The sequence below is a fragment of the Apus apus genome, chromosome 4 (genome assembly GCF_020740795.1).
Source record: "Apus apus isolate bApuApu2 chromosome 4, bApuApu2.pri.cur, whole genome shotgun sequence".
Taxonomy (NCBI): domain Eukaryota; kingdom Metazoa; phylum Chordata; class Aves; order Apodiformes; family Apodidae; genus Apus; species Apus apus.
Genome location: NC_067285.1, coordinates 30,846,587 through 30,862,283, shown reverse-complemented (window position 1 = coordinate 30,862,283; position 15,697 = coordinate 30,846,587). Strand labels below are relative to the sequence as shown.

The following is a 15,697-nucleotide window of genomic DNA, read 5'->3' as shown; positions in this document are numbered from 1 at the left end:
ATGAAGATGTACATGGCAAATTGCTAATGAGATTTGACTAACTTGATTATTGCAAGCAGACTTAGGTGCTGCAACCCTGAGTCTCCTAACAATCAGTTACACCCTGTCCTTTGGAGGAGTGTTTGTGTACACACACTGTAGTTGAGATGCTACAGTGACAGGTTACAGTGAGGCTTTCTAAGTCTCCTTCCTCTTACTTTAGGCTTTCCTGCAGTAAAATGGAGTTAGGGTTCTGCTGGTGAGAAATTAGATAGCCTTTGTTCTAGTCTTGGTAGTTTCATTACATGGTGGTTACATTAATTATACCTGTGTGGGAGAAATCATAGAATCGTTTGGGTTGGAAGGGACCTTAAAGATCATCTAGTTCCAACCCTCCTGCATGGGTAGGGACACCTTGCACTACACCAGGTTGTCTCAGAGCTCCATCCAACCTGGCCTTGAACACTTCCAGGGAGAGGGCATCCACAACTTCCCTGGGCAAATGGTTCATATTTTCTTTGCCTCATTTCTTCAGTTCTCACTCCCTTCCTAACCATAATTTAATTCAATAAGTTGTTTATTTAAAAATGGACTGAGAGAGGTGGCTTTTTTGTTATCCTCTGATTTCTGTTATCCTTAGAATCCCTGGAAAATGCCTTGCCAGGAGCAGTTAAGTTGCTTTCCTTGAGAAGTCTATCAAGGAAGGTTTGGCATGGGAAGTTCTCAGTGGCTTTTATGTATCCCACAAAGCTGTTTATTTGCAGGCTAGAAAGCATTGGGCAGATTCATTGTCTGATGTGGATCCAATTGCAGTAACCTGGTACTGAGTTGTATGCAAACTGGCAGAAGATCTGAATCTGGAAGTTTGCTTACCTGATGGCAGCTTCTTGAATTTTAATGGGAAAGTTCTTTTTTGAAAAATGTTCTCCTTGCATGTCTAAAATGACATTAAGAGAAAAAGAGACAGTCCAGAAAATTGACAGAAGGGAAACATCCTCATGAAAAATCCTCAATTATTAAAGGCTCTTAAATATCTTTTCCAGGTAGTTCTTCCCAACATAAACAAGACTTCCATGCAAGCTGTTTTAGATTACTTGTACACCAAGCAACTGTCCTCCAGTCAGGAACTGGACACACTTGAGTTAATTGCATTGGCAAACAGGTTTTGCCTTCCTCACCTGGTTGCACTCGCAGGTAAGTGTGTGGCCTTGTCCAGTGCAGCCTTTTCTGCAATGGCTGAAACAGATTTTAATGTTTTTAGCAAGCACAGGATTTTCTCATGTGTCAGGGAAGAGAAATAATTTTTTCTGAAATGATCATAATACAAATTGATATTTTCACTTAGAAAAATGTATTTGCCTTTCCCTTGCCTTTTTTAGTTTAATGCTAAACCAGTTCAGAACACTGAAGTATTCTGTGCTTTAAAAACAGAAAAAGTAAACCTTCTCTTTAGCATTGATATAGTGTCTGTAGTTTGTAGTATCCATTCTGTCATTGTTAATCTACCTGAAAACAGGATGGACTCCAGGCTTTCCACCGCATAACAAATAAAATGTTCCATTATGTGTTTCTATATATGTTTCTAAGAGTAACTGAGCCAATTCAAAACTGATCTAGATGGTTATGTTTTTTAGAAATTGTGTTTGGGTCCCTTTTCATTGCCTGGATGGGAATTGGTTATTTTGATATATAGGTGGGGATTCAAAACCCCCATTTCAGAAAGAAAACCTTTCCTATCACATATTTAGAGAAAATTTCAGGATAGGATACAATTTGGTTTTAAAATTAAATCTGTACACAGCCCAGACCTCCAGCGGAGGAGAATTGTTTATTTGTTTCTGTGTATGCAAATTGGCACTGTTCTGGCCAAAGCCAAAACTGAAGAGCTACACATGTTTACAGCATAAAAATCAGGCAAAATTAAATCACATACTAAATCCGTGCTCTCCTTCAGTTGTGCATCAGGGCTATGTACCTTGTCTTCACTAGCTCTGACAGACCGAATCTTTATTGCTTGATGTTATACTCACATTTTAACTGAAGTCTTGGTTATTCTTTAAAGTAATTGCAGCATAAAAATAAATATTGTTTTAAAAATATTTCATTCCATTTAAATCTTGATGAAATATTATTTAGTCCAAAAGCTACTGCCAACAACTGGATCCAGCAGAATCAAATCAGCTGGCAACATTTCCCAAGATACTCTCAAACCTCTAAAACATTTCTGCTTCTCGGAAAAGGTTAAGGAGACTCTTGAACTGAAGTGACTTTTGGGGGAGCTGGTTAGCCTTCATATGGATTCCTAGGAACAACTAATCTGAGGGCCTGAAGTGAACTTTTCTGTATCAGTGCTGTGGGTACACTCATTAATAAACCCAGAATGCAATGGCAAGTGCACTTTTGCCTAAAAACTCTTGCATTTGTATTACCTAAGAGACAGCTGATCCATATTTCTAGTTTATGTTGATATTGCATCCATCATTCTGCCAGAAAGAGACTGGTGGCTGCTGAACTTTGTTCTTATATAAATGGTTATTAATTGCAGGCTCCCTTTCTGTAAGAAAAACATAAGAATTTTGTATGAAACCAGAAATAAATAGTTTGGGTTTAAGCAAAGGGGCAAAACCTGGTCTGGATTGTGCACCACCAGAAAACAGTTTGTAGCTGTGATGCATAATCTCCAGCCACAACTCTAAGCACCAGAAAGTAACTGCACCCAGATCTGAAGTTGCTCAGGATATCTGGGTGAATGTTCCATTTGCATAATGCTAGAGTTAACACAAGGAGCAGGGAGAACATGCCTTCTTGGTTCCGTTACTTGTGTATGATCTGACCTTGAAATGGGACTTTCCAACATGAGTGAATGAGTTTTCTCCTCTAACAGAACAACATGCAGTACAGGAGCTGACAAAAGCCTCCATGAGCGGCATTGCAATAGAGGGAGAAGTTCTATCCTATTTGGAATTGGCTCAGGTCAGTGTGCACTGGTTTTAAAAGATGTGGCCAACTGCAGGGCTTGCTTTTAGCACCTTACTGGTCCTGGGCATTGCTTCTAAGCGGCTCAGAGTCTGCAGATCTGAGGGTGACTTACAATAACATAGTTTTATTTTCTATTGTAAAGAAGTTCTCTACATTACTTAAATAGATGTTTCATCTTTGGACTAATCTGGGAGGAGTTGTCTTTCAAACATTTTTTTTCTTGACTGTGGAGCTTCCCAGCTCTGTTCCTGTGGCCATGTTTCAGTAATATGAAATGTAATGTAATGAAGCTGTTCAGCTTTATAATATTGACTGATTCTTGGGGTCCTTTCAATTCAGTTCTTCTAGATACATTTAGACCTGTATTGAAAAGGTTACATTTTTTGTATTCTTAAACTTGACATAGACTGGCTACTCAGAGCCAGTCATTTGATCAAACCCTACTACTTCACATTCACACACATTTCAATATTTCCTGAGCCACAGTAACCACAAACAGAGCACATGCTCACAGTGAAACTGGATGCCTCCGTTTTCCAAAAGCAGTGCTACAGCAGTCTCCCAGATACAGTACTACAAGCTAAAATATTTTTTAATTTAATTATTCTGGATTTTACACTAACCTTGAATCTGGCTGCAGCTTGGCTTGAAGTCTGGAGTTAAAGTAGTACTGAAATACAGCACAAGCTAGACATTATACAAGATTTCCTGCAGCTGCTTAAGTCCCTCCTTTGCAATACCTATCCTGCTGTTGCAAAACCAGGACTGAACCCCTTCCAAGAAAAGGCAGCTTGCTTTACTTTTGATTTTATGAGGGTTTTGTTTGTGGGTTTTTCCTCCTGGTTGAAGACAGAAGTAGTATAACTACAGTTAGGATATCCTCTATGCACAGTACCTACATCAGTAGGATGTTTATAATCTGACAAGATCATAGTAGATTGTCAGAACACCAAAACAGGTACATATGCTATGTAATCTGACTTTCATTATAGCTGTGCTTCATACAATCCTAGGAAGCTTGTATAAGATTCTTTATTTGAAAGGCTTTAATTCTATAAATGAGCATACTTTTCCAGGGAGTTACTTCAAATCAGGGTTTGCAGTAGCTGATAGGAATACATGACTGATAGAATCATAACTAGAGAATTCAGGTCCAGTGTGCCTTGGGTTCAGAGTCTGTGTGGGACTGAATGCAGTTTGCCAGATGCTGTGCATGTTAAGCACCTGTTCTTAAGACTTTTCTGCCACTGGTTGTTCCAGCAGAATTGTGCAACAAGATTTAGGGCATCTAGAGGGCACTTCAGCCCCAGAAGCTCTCCTGTAATCTTGGGAGAGTGCTGCCAGATACAGTCCATCCTAGCTTTAGCTCTTAATTGAGGCTGCAAAATGGATGATAACCTCAAGAAGTGAAATGAGCTGTTTTTCTTTACAGTTTCACAATGCTAACCAGCTGGCAGCTTGGTGCTTGCACTACATCTGCACCAACTACAACAGCGTTTGCTCCAAATACCGCAAGGAAATCAAAGCTAAATCTTCAGGTATGGGCAACTTTCCTCCCCGGTTCTCACAATATTTCCCCTTCTTTCTCCCCCTACTCAGTTGATTAAACAGGAAGACAAAGATAAGCTCTGATAGCTAATGAGACTGAACCTCTGCACTATCTTGGTTAGTATTAATAAATTATTATCTGTAAGGAAAGGTCATAATTATTAGCCTGATTCTTGGGCAAACATTATCTTTTATACTTATTTCAATTAGGTTAAAAGGAACAGAGCTGTTTTCAGGCTCCACAAGGAAAAACACCCTCTGTAAAGGACTTGGTCTTTTACACTATTCATTGGACTATGGCCTCCTCACATTTCTGGGATTTGTGTATCTAATTGGCTTGTTTGGGGGCTTTTTGGTTGTTTCTTTTTAATCAGATAATCAAGAGTATTTTGAGAGGCACCGCTGGCCACCTGTCTGGTATTTAAAGGAAGAAGATCACTACCAGCGAGTTAAAAAAGAAAGAGAAAAGGAAGATGTTGCACTGAATAAACACCATTCAAAGCGGAAGTGGTGCTTCTGGAATTCCTCTGCTGTAGTTGCCTGAACAAAGCAAAGAAGTGGAAATCCATAGCCAGTGTCTGAAATTAGTCTTATTGTTAGAAATCAGATGTAGTTCAGGTTTTCAGGAAACTTTGTTCCATGTGTGCATTTATTATTGCTAGGGTCAAAAGCACAAGATCACTGAAAGTGAGCCTGGAACAGCTCCTTGAAGTCATATGTATATTTTTGGCTAGTAAGCAGATAAATGTCTACCATTATTACATTTCTTTTTATACAAAAAAAAATTCCAGCATTAATGTTTCAATCTCCAGTTGGGAAATATTTTTATACTGTCTGGTGTATTTTATTTGGATAAATTTCTGGATACTGTTTTATTTTACAGACCACAAAGTAACCATGTAGCAGCTTTGTAATTAGATTTTAACTATTTTTACTATGCGAGTTCAGTGAAATAGACAATCTTCAGTCATTAGAGACTGCTTTTAGAGTATCTCATAAGAAGTCATCTTAGGAAAAAATCTAGTTGCCTAGTATAGGTTGTCTTTTTTAAACTAAGTACTGTGCACTGGTAATATAATTAGATGGTTCTTTCCCCTTTCTAAAGTAAAGGGTTGGAATAAGATCCAATAACTGCAAGATAAAGAGTGCTTGATCTTTGCTCAGCTGAATAACAGGCAGTATAACTACCTGTTCAACTGCAGGCAAATGTATTTTTAATATTTGCCATGTAAGTGCAAATAATTATGACTATGTGGGCCATGTGAAATCTAGTGATTCTAAGTATTCAGAGGTTTTATACATCTAGATCAAAGAAAGTATTTCTAAAATAATTTAGAAGGGCTTATTAATTTATATCCTTATACAAGTATGGATCTGAATTCAAAAAGCAGTTATACTGCTTGCATTTGAATTACCTGCATGGTAGTTACCTTGCTCTGTGAGATCTTAACCATGCAGCCATTCCTCATGCTGAATTCCTTTTTGCTTCAGTGCAAGCAAATGAAAGGGCTGCAAAAACGAGTAGATTTTATCTAGTGTTACAGCATTTTGTAAATGAAGAAGGGTCTTCACACACAAGATCACTTTAGTTTTATCCAAATTATTTTATAGCTTTCCCCAGGTAGAACTCAAAATGTTAGACTATTTTAAAGTAGATTATGTTTCCCCTGGAAGTAGGTACTCCCAGAAAGCTGGAGGGAAAATGACAGCAGAAAGGCAGGAATTCTGCACAAGTGGTGCAAGAAAAAAAAAAAGCCTCCAGTGTTTTCAAATAGCCTGTGTGTTTATGGCTTTTTATCAACCATTACTCTAAAGCTGCAGTGTTATACTAGGTTACATAAGGATGAGAGCATTTTTTTAAAAAGACCAAAACTAAAATAAGTAGACTGTACAACATACACATGCAATCCTGTGCAGTGTCTCAGGCGCAATTCTGTAACCAAGGTAGTATCATGTATTAGGTTCTTTAATACTGTTTTGTGCTGGCATCTCAGCCTACCAATGTGAAAAGCTGTTTGTGTTTTTTTTTTCTGTATTCAAAGGCAAGGCAGTACAGTCAAACCCCAGTACTGTAGGTCAGGAAAAGCTTTGGACTGAAAGCCATATACACCTCTATATATTTGCATTCTGAATGGACTAATTCTTGGCAGATGCTACCACAGGATGGTAGAAGCCACGCAGCTTGGAAGGAGATGCTGCTCTACAAACTTCTGTAATGAAAGCAACTGACAGATTCCTACCCCTCTTAGGTTCATCACCTTACAGTGATAAAGAAGGGCTATAAATGATGTTTGCAAATATGTCTCCTTAATTCTTGGTCAATTATCATGTATATTGTGGAGGAGAAAAATGGAATGAGAGATGTGTCAAGACTAAGATAAGATAAATATCTGTTGTCATAAAATGCTAACCAGTCACATTTTAAGTAAGTATTGCTACTAGGTTTTACACAACCAAAGCTACTGTATGATTGTAATCTTGCCAAACTGTAATGGATATATATATATAAATGAACCTGAGGTATATGCAATAATATCCAGTTGTGCTAGTTATCAGCTACTATAACCAAGTGGCTGGTTCATTTGGTTAATGCTGTCTATGGCCTTTAATCTTGGTCGTTATTTTGTGGTTTTTATTTTGCAAAAAAAGTCAATAAAACTGTTTAGTTACAAATTGTCTCCCAGCTCTTTGAAGAAGCTTCCTAAATTTTGCATTAGGTGTCACCCTTTTTAGTGCTGCTTGTATGCATTCAGTTGTGGTATCAGTCATTGATTTTTACTGAACTAGTACTTGCATGGTATGTTAAGACTTATGGTTTGGAAAGTCACAAGGAAATCCCACAGTGTTTGTATATGATAGTGCAAGGTTGGTGCTTGTAACTTACTGTTAAATTACACAGCAAAAAAAATGTCACCACTTTCCCCCATGGTTTGTGATATTTAATTACCATGATGTTACCCAAGGGACACAAAACTAATTATTCATGACAGATATGCAAGTAAACAGAGCATACTGAAAGCCTCACTGACTTCCTGCTAAACCTTGTACAAACACTGGTTTCCCGGCTTCCTCACTGCCTTACTTGCCAAACATTACGCAGTAATCCTAGTGGACTCTGAGCAACTACCTCCCTGAATATAGTTTACTTGATAGAAGTAGAAAACTGGTGCTTTTCTAGAGGATTTTTGCAAGATGTCAATTTTGTGCTATTTTTGTGATTTTTAAAGCTCTCAAGCAGTGCCAAGGACATTAAAAGCAAGCATATTCAGCACAATGTACATTTTTTTAAGGTACTAATTTATGAGAATGTTATGTATCTTGGTGATTTATTTTTGGAAGCAAAAATTTATTTCTTTGAACTCATCATTAGAAAAGGTAGTAGGCTCAAGAGAAAAGTGGTGACATTAGATGCTAAACTGTTTCTCCTGATTATGATAAAACCAGTAGCATGGAAAGAAGGAATAAGTAAGAAGCATCGCTCTTTGGGACACTTTTAAATACTATGACATTCAGAAGAAATTGAATGTTCTTTGTTTCTGGGGAATCTCATTCAGCTTATTTCTTAGAAACAGTGTTTTTCTGTTTGTTCTTTAAGTGAGAATTTCTGCTAGCAAGTTCCTGTGCATCACAACACAAACCAGCTTTTGTGGCTTCCCACGCAAAAATAGCACAAAGTCAGAAATAGAAGTGCTCTGTGAGTAAGATGGGATTGACCAGACTTCAACCACAACTCTCTAGTTTGATTCACTGAAGACCTACTCAGTGTATTTTAGTCAGATCAGGCCTGGAAATGAGCAGCAAAGGTAAGCTAGATAGTACTAAATATGTGGGTACATTACAAAGGGTTGTCTAGGAGAACAGACTGATCTGAACATCCCTCCTGAGCACTGAAAGCAGGATTGTACCACAGCAAATAAAGGAAGAGCACCACAGTGCTTTATTGCCCTAATTCTTCAGCAATGTACCCACAGAATATCCCTCAAGAATAACTTATGCCTTTGAGTGATTAATTTGTAAAATCAGGGTTTTTTTTTCCCCCCCATGTTCCAGTAGCAAGCGCTAGGAAAACAGCTGAAGGCATCTTGGAAATCCTGCTCTGAAACCCAAGTCTTCCATCTTCTGTACAGAGGTTTAAACAAAACTCTAATGTTCTAAATAGGATTAATTTTTTTACCTAAACTCCAGACTTTTTAAGATCACAGTGTGGTGAAGAGATTGGCTTTGTCAGATGAAACTACAGTTTTGTCCCTATTCTGTCCCCTTTTTTCTATATCATATTTTTTATTCCCTTGTCACTGGATACGCCAGCATTTACTTGCTCTGGGTTGAAGTCCAAGGTCTGTAGTATGCAGGTGTCTTTAAGTGCCTGCCACTCCTGAAACCCCTCAGATTTTTGTTCTATTAAAAATGATCTAACAGTTTTTGCATGAGTCCGCTTCTCCTGCAGGCAAAATTCCTGTCGAAATGGCCAAGATACCACACACACACACACTTTGGACTTTGAGATGCCACCTAATGAATGTACATGTTATTGCTTGCCTGTGTTCCAAATCTGCTAGTAGAGATTTGCTCTGTGTACTGCATGCAGGATAAGACTGTGTTAGCAGCAATAATTCCCTTCCTGCAGGCACTACAATAGGATAATTCATTGTCAGTTAACATATGCCTTTGCCTTTAGCTAAGGGAATATATCCTCCCTAATGGATTCACTTTGCACTACCAGCCAGTGTAGTGAGACCATTGTATATTTATACATGTAAACTAAATTCCTCACTGCTGCTTACATAAAAATCTTGATTTCTGGTAGAAATGTGAAAAGCTTTTGGATCAAGGCTGCAGGAGACTAAGAAGAAAATTTGAACACCAGAAGATGCAAGAATGATTATGTTAATGTATTCCAACTCTAGAGAAAAATCAAATCAAGAAGATAAAGATGTGATTCAGAGTAAGCAGTTGGCATGGGACAACAGAATTGTGATGGCTCTTTTATAATTGTTCAGCCTTACTATTTCATTTGTAAACAGGCCATATAGCTACAACATCCTGCTGGGCTGTTTCTGCAACCATAGATGTTCCCGGGTGCAAATCCTGTGTTTCATCCCCACAGTGGGGGTCACAGGCTACAAAGAAAACATTATATTGCTGATCCATCTCAAGTCCTTTCCTGTACAGCTGTTACCCTACAATCTGTCCTTTGGCCTGCAGAAGAGCCCAGTACCACCTCCTTGACATAGTGTATCTATTTTTGTCTTATGTTGAAGGACATTCAAGAACAGCAAGGACCTTACCCCAGCATATGAAGGATCTCCAGCCAGTCTCCTTTGCTACGACAGCACACAGTGGTAGAACAAAGCTCTGAGGCAGCCAGGCATTGTCCTGTTCAGGGATTAAGATAAAAAATAGAAAGTTAACAACTTCCAAAAAAAAATCAGAGACCAAGTCACTGAGCACAGAAGCACCAGCTGCATGACAGCCTGGAAAGCAGCATTTCAGGTACCATTTAAAGATACTAAACTGGGGCAGGGAAGATTCCTTGTAGATATCAGCTCTGGTTTTCAGCTTTTTTAAAAAAACAGCCTTCACTACTAAATAAGATTAGAAAGCTGGGTGCCAACCCACATTGCACAGGTTTGAGCAGCCACACTGGGTGAATGTCTCTTTCCACCCACCAGATTGTGGCTGTGCTGAAGTTTTGGATAAGCAGCCAGATAAAGACACTTCACAGGGAAGATTTTCTTAGGATATAGTCTTGCTTTTAACACTAAAAAACAGAAAAGAGACTTTCAATTCCCCATGAGGTTTAATATTTTTTTGCATGTTATGGCTTTAAATTAATAAGGATTACAGGGCATGTCAGGTATTAGTGCAGAGTGTTCAAAAGTATCCTCAGAGATTAAAAAATCCCACAATTATCAGTAGTTTAAGACTATATGATTAAATATGAATCTTAGTAATTAAATATAAGCTGGTCATTCTGACTGGATGATCAGATGTGATTGCTCCCGCCTCCCAGCTATTAGAAATAATAGGTTATGCTCTACTTATCGCAAAGAAATTTTTCAGTTTCTCTCCTGGGTCCTCAATTAGACTTACAGCCTGCTTTCAAAGTTGTGTGGATCACAGTGCTGATTATATCACATCTACATTTTCAGTTTTAGTGTGTCTGGGGTTAGTTTTCAGATAATTAGAAAAATCTCATCATGTGATAAGTCTGTTAGATGATGATGCCTTTTCCACCAAGCTGTATAAAGAAAGGGGGGTTTTCTAAGGAGCCTCCAAAGACTCTCCAGGGCCAGGGAAGCTCTGTGGATCCCTCCCATTCCTGCACCACAGAGTCCATGGGAAAAGGTGTATTGGTTTGCAGGGAATGCAATTGTCACTAGTCCTGTGGTCTGTAAGACATCCAACAGTACACTGTAAAACAACCTCAGTCAAGTGCAAGTACTCACACACTTACTACTCATCTTAAGAGATTAAGCTTTGTCTCTACTTCATAGCTGTCTCAGGGGCACACAGAACTTTTCCTGCCTCCCTCAGGATGGTCTGCTAATGCAGATCCTCCCCAGCTTTTTCCCCCCCTTCATTTTGGCTGGCCAAGGGCAGTAAAGTTGAAGTACACAGATGCAATTCCTGGCCTGTGGGACAGAGTGCACCTCTGTGGCAGGTGCTGTGGCCAGCAGAGGACTGCAGCTCCCACAGCTGCACAGCTTTTGCTTTCTCAGACTTCTAAGGGTGGAAAAGAAACAGTGATAATGAGCTTTAGACACTGGTGTCTGCACTTAATGTAGGTTTTGTTTGGTTGTTTTTTTTATCTGCTATGTAGGGTCTGTTTGCTGTAGTCACAGAAGGTTTGTGTTGTGGAAGCTTATTTGTTAAGAAAATAGGAGGAATGAGAAATAAATGTTACTACATCAAAAGATAATTGGGTAATTAGGTTACAGACTTGCTTTCCTTTCTTCTTATGCCTCTCCAGTATGTCTGAAGGTGAGGAGGGGACTGAAGGCCAGTGCAGGGGCTGCTGGGCAGTATTTTCATGCCTGTTAAGAGAACTGATGGCTCCTCCATAGCTGAACAGAGGGGCAAGGAGGCTGGTGCTTCAGAGTTTGTTAGTAACCATAGAATGATTTGCCTTCCATCTTCCCTGCTACTTTTTGGCAGACACCCCAGCAGGTGTTGTTGGTCTGAGCTTGCCATAAGGCTCCAGAAAGGGTTCTGTGGCTTGCACTAAGTAGTGGCACCTGGAGCAGATGTACCATGCACCCATACATGATGCCTAAGCTGCAACCATAGGGACAGCATTTGATGACCTTGCTATTCTCTTTTAAATCCCTGGCTTTTGTTTTTCTACAAGATACCAAGGACACATTCCTGACCCTCCTAGCCCATTAACACAGGGTAGCTTAAAACAGTCTCTCCTTAGGCTTCCAAAAGTTTGTTTCTTTAAACCAGGGTACACAGACACCAAACAGAAATCCAGACATTCTGCCCATTGCACTTCCATTCCTTCTAAGATGTTTTTCAGTCCTTGTCAACCATGCAGAGCAGCCAAGTTGCAGAACTTGCCATGTGACACTGAGGATGTGAAGAGCTTGCACTACTTTCCTGGTAATCTGGAAAGGTTCATGGATGAGAAGTTTACTGGGAGTTAATAAATACATAGAAAGCATGCCTGACGGAGCAATTTCCAAAGTCAAACAAATAGCTGAGAGTTTTCAGGAGAGGTATCACTAACTGGTCATTCTGTTCTTTGTTTCTCTGGGAATGAGGTTTTGGCCACTGTCAGAGCTACTGTAAGGGACACATGAATCCTTGGCCAGGTGATGGTGTAACAGTTTAAATCTGAAAGAGGACAGACTTAGATTAGACATTAGGAAGAAATTCTTTGCTGTGAGGGTGGCAAGACTGGCACAGGTTGCCCAGGGAAGTAATGGATGCTCCATCCCTGCAAGTGTTCAAGGCCAGGTTCAATGGGGCTTGGAGCAACCTGGTCTAGTGGAAGGTGTCCCTGCCCATGGCAGCACAGTTAGAATTAGGTCATCTTTAAGGTCCCTTCTAAACCAAACCATTCAGTGATTCTATGAACAATTCAGAGCAGGGGGGAGACTGTCCCACCCATCTATGTGCTCCTTTGCAGTGAAACGTACCTAACAGGCCATTTTCCTGATCACCATCCATTATTGGAAGCTCACACGATGCTCGAATTCTGCTGTTCTAATACTAATTATAAATCCGGGTTGCAATGATAGCATTCATTTAAAAAACATTCACCTATGCTTTTTGCAGGTTGAGTTCTTCAATTTGTCTTCATTGCACCACCTGCACTTAATGGGATTGTCCATTCAGTAAGACACATCTTGGTAGGTTCTACACCATCCACAAGAGCCCATAACTGCTCTAGCACACCTTACATCTCCTGAATGTTCATCCAAAAGCTGTACCATACTAGCTCTGGATTGTTATATTTATTTTGCAGCAGAGTTGAAACAGAAGTGGTTTTACCAGGGTCATACAAGTGACCAAGACCTGCCCCTGATCTCTCTTCTTTATGTGCACAGCTAATCATAATTAATTCTTGAATGGTCTGCCAGGTGTAAGCCACAAGTTCAATTCATTTGCTCTTTTGCCATTTCATCCACTGCTCTACTCTTTCAGGGACCCATCAGTGTAAGACAGCTTGTCTTTGAATTCCCTTTTGGACTTAAGTTCAATACCTAGGGAGAAAAATGCAGCCACAACATTTTCCCCATGTCCTTTCAGCAGTCAGCTACACTGCCATCTTCTGATTTGACAGCATTTGAGTGAAGCACCAATCAAGTAAAAAAAACTTTTGCTGTGGGCACTTGACATTTCATGAACATCCTCTTTCTTTGATAGAGGCTACAACTGAGCATAGGGAGGGCAGGCTGGCACCATCACTGTATTTGTGCTGCACATTTGTAGGGAGTGGCATACTCAAGGAAACCAGAAGGCTCTTCAGGAAGACATAGTCCTTCCAGCCTGCTAAGAAAGCTGACGTCTGTATTACACTAAGGGCTGCCTTCAACCCTGGGGGTGGCTGAAACTGGAGAAGCCCAAACTCATGGAAGGTGGAAAGGCTATCAGGAAGTAACCAAGCATTCCCATAGTATGAGAGTAGAATAGCATCAATTGAAACTTGCACACAGCTGGTTCACAAGCAAGAGCATCTCTTCCCACCAGTATTAGTTAAGCTGCAAAATTTCTTGCCTGAGAACACTGTCTGGAAGCTCACACTCCTTCCAAAATAAACCTCTGGGGTGGAAATCTGTCCAATACAAGATCATCACCTCTTAAGCCCAAGGCAGAGAAAGGCACTGAAAGTTAGATGTATACTACCAAGTACTATATATTGGGAAACAAAGCAACATGAGCAAAGTATCTACTGTTGAACACTGTCAGAGGCAAAGTTTGGGCCTGAGAAGATCTTTGGTGATCTGCTTATTGCTGGTCCGGTGACCCTTATTAAGGACAGTCCTACTTCACTGCAGAAATACCTAAGTCTTCTTCTTCCCCTCCCTGTGCTGCAGGCAGAGTCCCTTGTATTTGAACAGGCAGGTCTTCTACTTGATGTCAGTTCAAGAGCTCATCGCTTACCTGCTGGCAAGTACAGTCTTAGACTGTGAAGAGGGAGGAGGGAAAGCAGAGGAATTCATCCTTCAACCATTCCTGCAAGATTGTGTTCCTGCATTGTTCTTTGCAAAGGATTAGTCCTTTAGATTGCGATTGTGTCTACGGATTGCAAAACAGAAATCCCTTTGAGCACAGGAATCAGATCCAGATACCAGCTCCTGGGAATAAGATGCACTAGTCCTGCCCAAGATGCTGAGTGATGAAATCTGGCCTCATGGTCTACAGCAGACACTGGTCATTGTTCTGGATGATGCTAAACTATTTGAGAACACAAAGCATGAACAAGGTGTCCATCAGGGATTTTAAAGCATCTTGAATTATTTCACCTTAACCAAGTACCTAAGTAACACATCAGATTCAGCTCTTTGTGTTGTGACCCCCAGAGTGATCTGTGCTGCCTTGCTATTTAGGAGGCCTCTTCCTCAGTTACTTATTTTCACACACAAGACTGACAACCATCACTTGATGTGATACACATTTCTTCTATTGCACTGGGAATAATCTTCCATCATTAGAATCTTTTTGGATTTTCTAAGGACCTTTACCACTTCACCAGCACAATTTATTTTGTTGAGTGGTTTACTTGTTAACACATGTGACATTGTATTTATATGTCTCTGATAGGTTCTTTGCTGGCTTGTGGATCAGTGCTGTGCTTTTTTAAAATTGTAACTCGACTTTCAAGGTGCAATTTTTCACCTAAAAATGAGGCTTCAAGCCTGCTGACTTCTGCCACCTCACACTGGTTCAATTCTCAGCTCCAGACAGGCAGTGTAAGGTCTGGCATCTTCCCTGCAGCAGGAGCTTCTCACTTCTGTACAGAGCAGCTGAGGACCCTTCAAATAGAAAGCTGCAACCATCCTTCTGAGTTGTTGTCCTTTGGTTTTCTGGTTCTATGCCCTTATTATAAGTTACATATTTTAACCCATATATGTTAAATATGGTTTTAAAAGTTTAGGCTCTACCTAGTGTTATCTTGAAGACAGAAATGTTTTCTTCTTCCACATACACCCTCCTTCCTGTTGTAGCTTAAGCTTTTCTAAAGCTGTGTGGCAAAATGTGGGCATTAACTGTGATTAAAGATGACTCCGAGTATACCAACATCAGCATATAGGAAAAACTTAACTTGGTTTTGTGCAAGCACCATTAGTGACAAAGAGCTTGTACAGTGCTTCCAGTGGGACAGAACACAACACTACCCAGTCCTCAATATTTCTTGGAAAAGAAGGAAGGGGCAACACATTCCTCTTAGATATGCTAGCAGATTGTAGGCACTGCACATCACTTTATCATAAATGCCTTTTGGGAAGCACCTAGGTTCAGCTATTAGCACCAATAAACTCAGTGCTTACTCTATTGATAATAAGCGGGTTAATAAAAAACAGCTTTTTTCTAAAATAAGTTTGGAGGATTCAAAGATCAGGGAGAGCAGTGTCTTTTGTACTTGCCCTGCATCTGTGGCACCCTGGTTTGCAAACTGGGCCCTTGAAAAAACTGTGTATCCTTTGCTGCCTTTTGGACTGGGGAGACAGTAAAAGAAAAT

General features: G+C 40.0%; 1 protein-coding gene across 3 annotated transcripts in view; it reads left to right on the top strand.

The window, feature by feature from the left end:
• RHOBTB1 (Rho related BTB domain containing 1) overlaps positions 1-7,179 on the top strand; it is a 50,829-nt gene extending 43,650 nt beyond the window's left edge. For all 3 annotated transcript variants that reach the window (XM_051619214.1, XM_051619216.1, XM_051619215.1), the window contains 4 exons: positions 1,023-1,173; positions 2,864-2,952; positions 4,391-4,496; positions 4,881-7,179. In XM_051619214.1, the coding sequence (XP_051475174.1) occupies positions 1,023-1,173; positions 2,864-2,952; positions 4,391-4,496; positions 4,881-5,050 (516 nt within the window). In that variant the 3' untranslated portion in view covers positions 5,051-7,179. The remainder of the gene's footprint in view (positions 1-1,022; positions 1,174-2,863; positions 2,953-4,390; positions 4,497-4,880) is intronic.
• Positions 7,180-15,697: the final 8,518 nt, after the last annotated feature.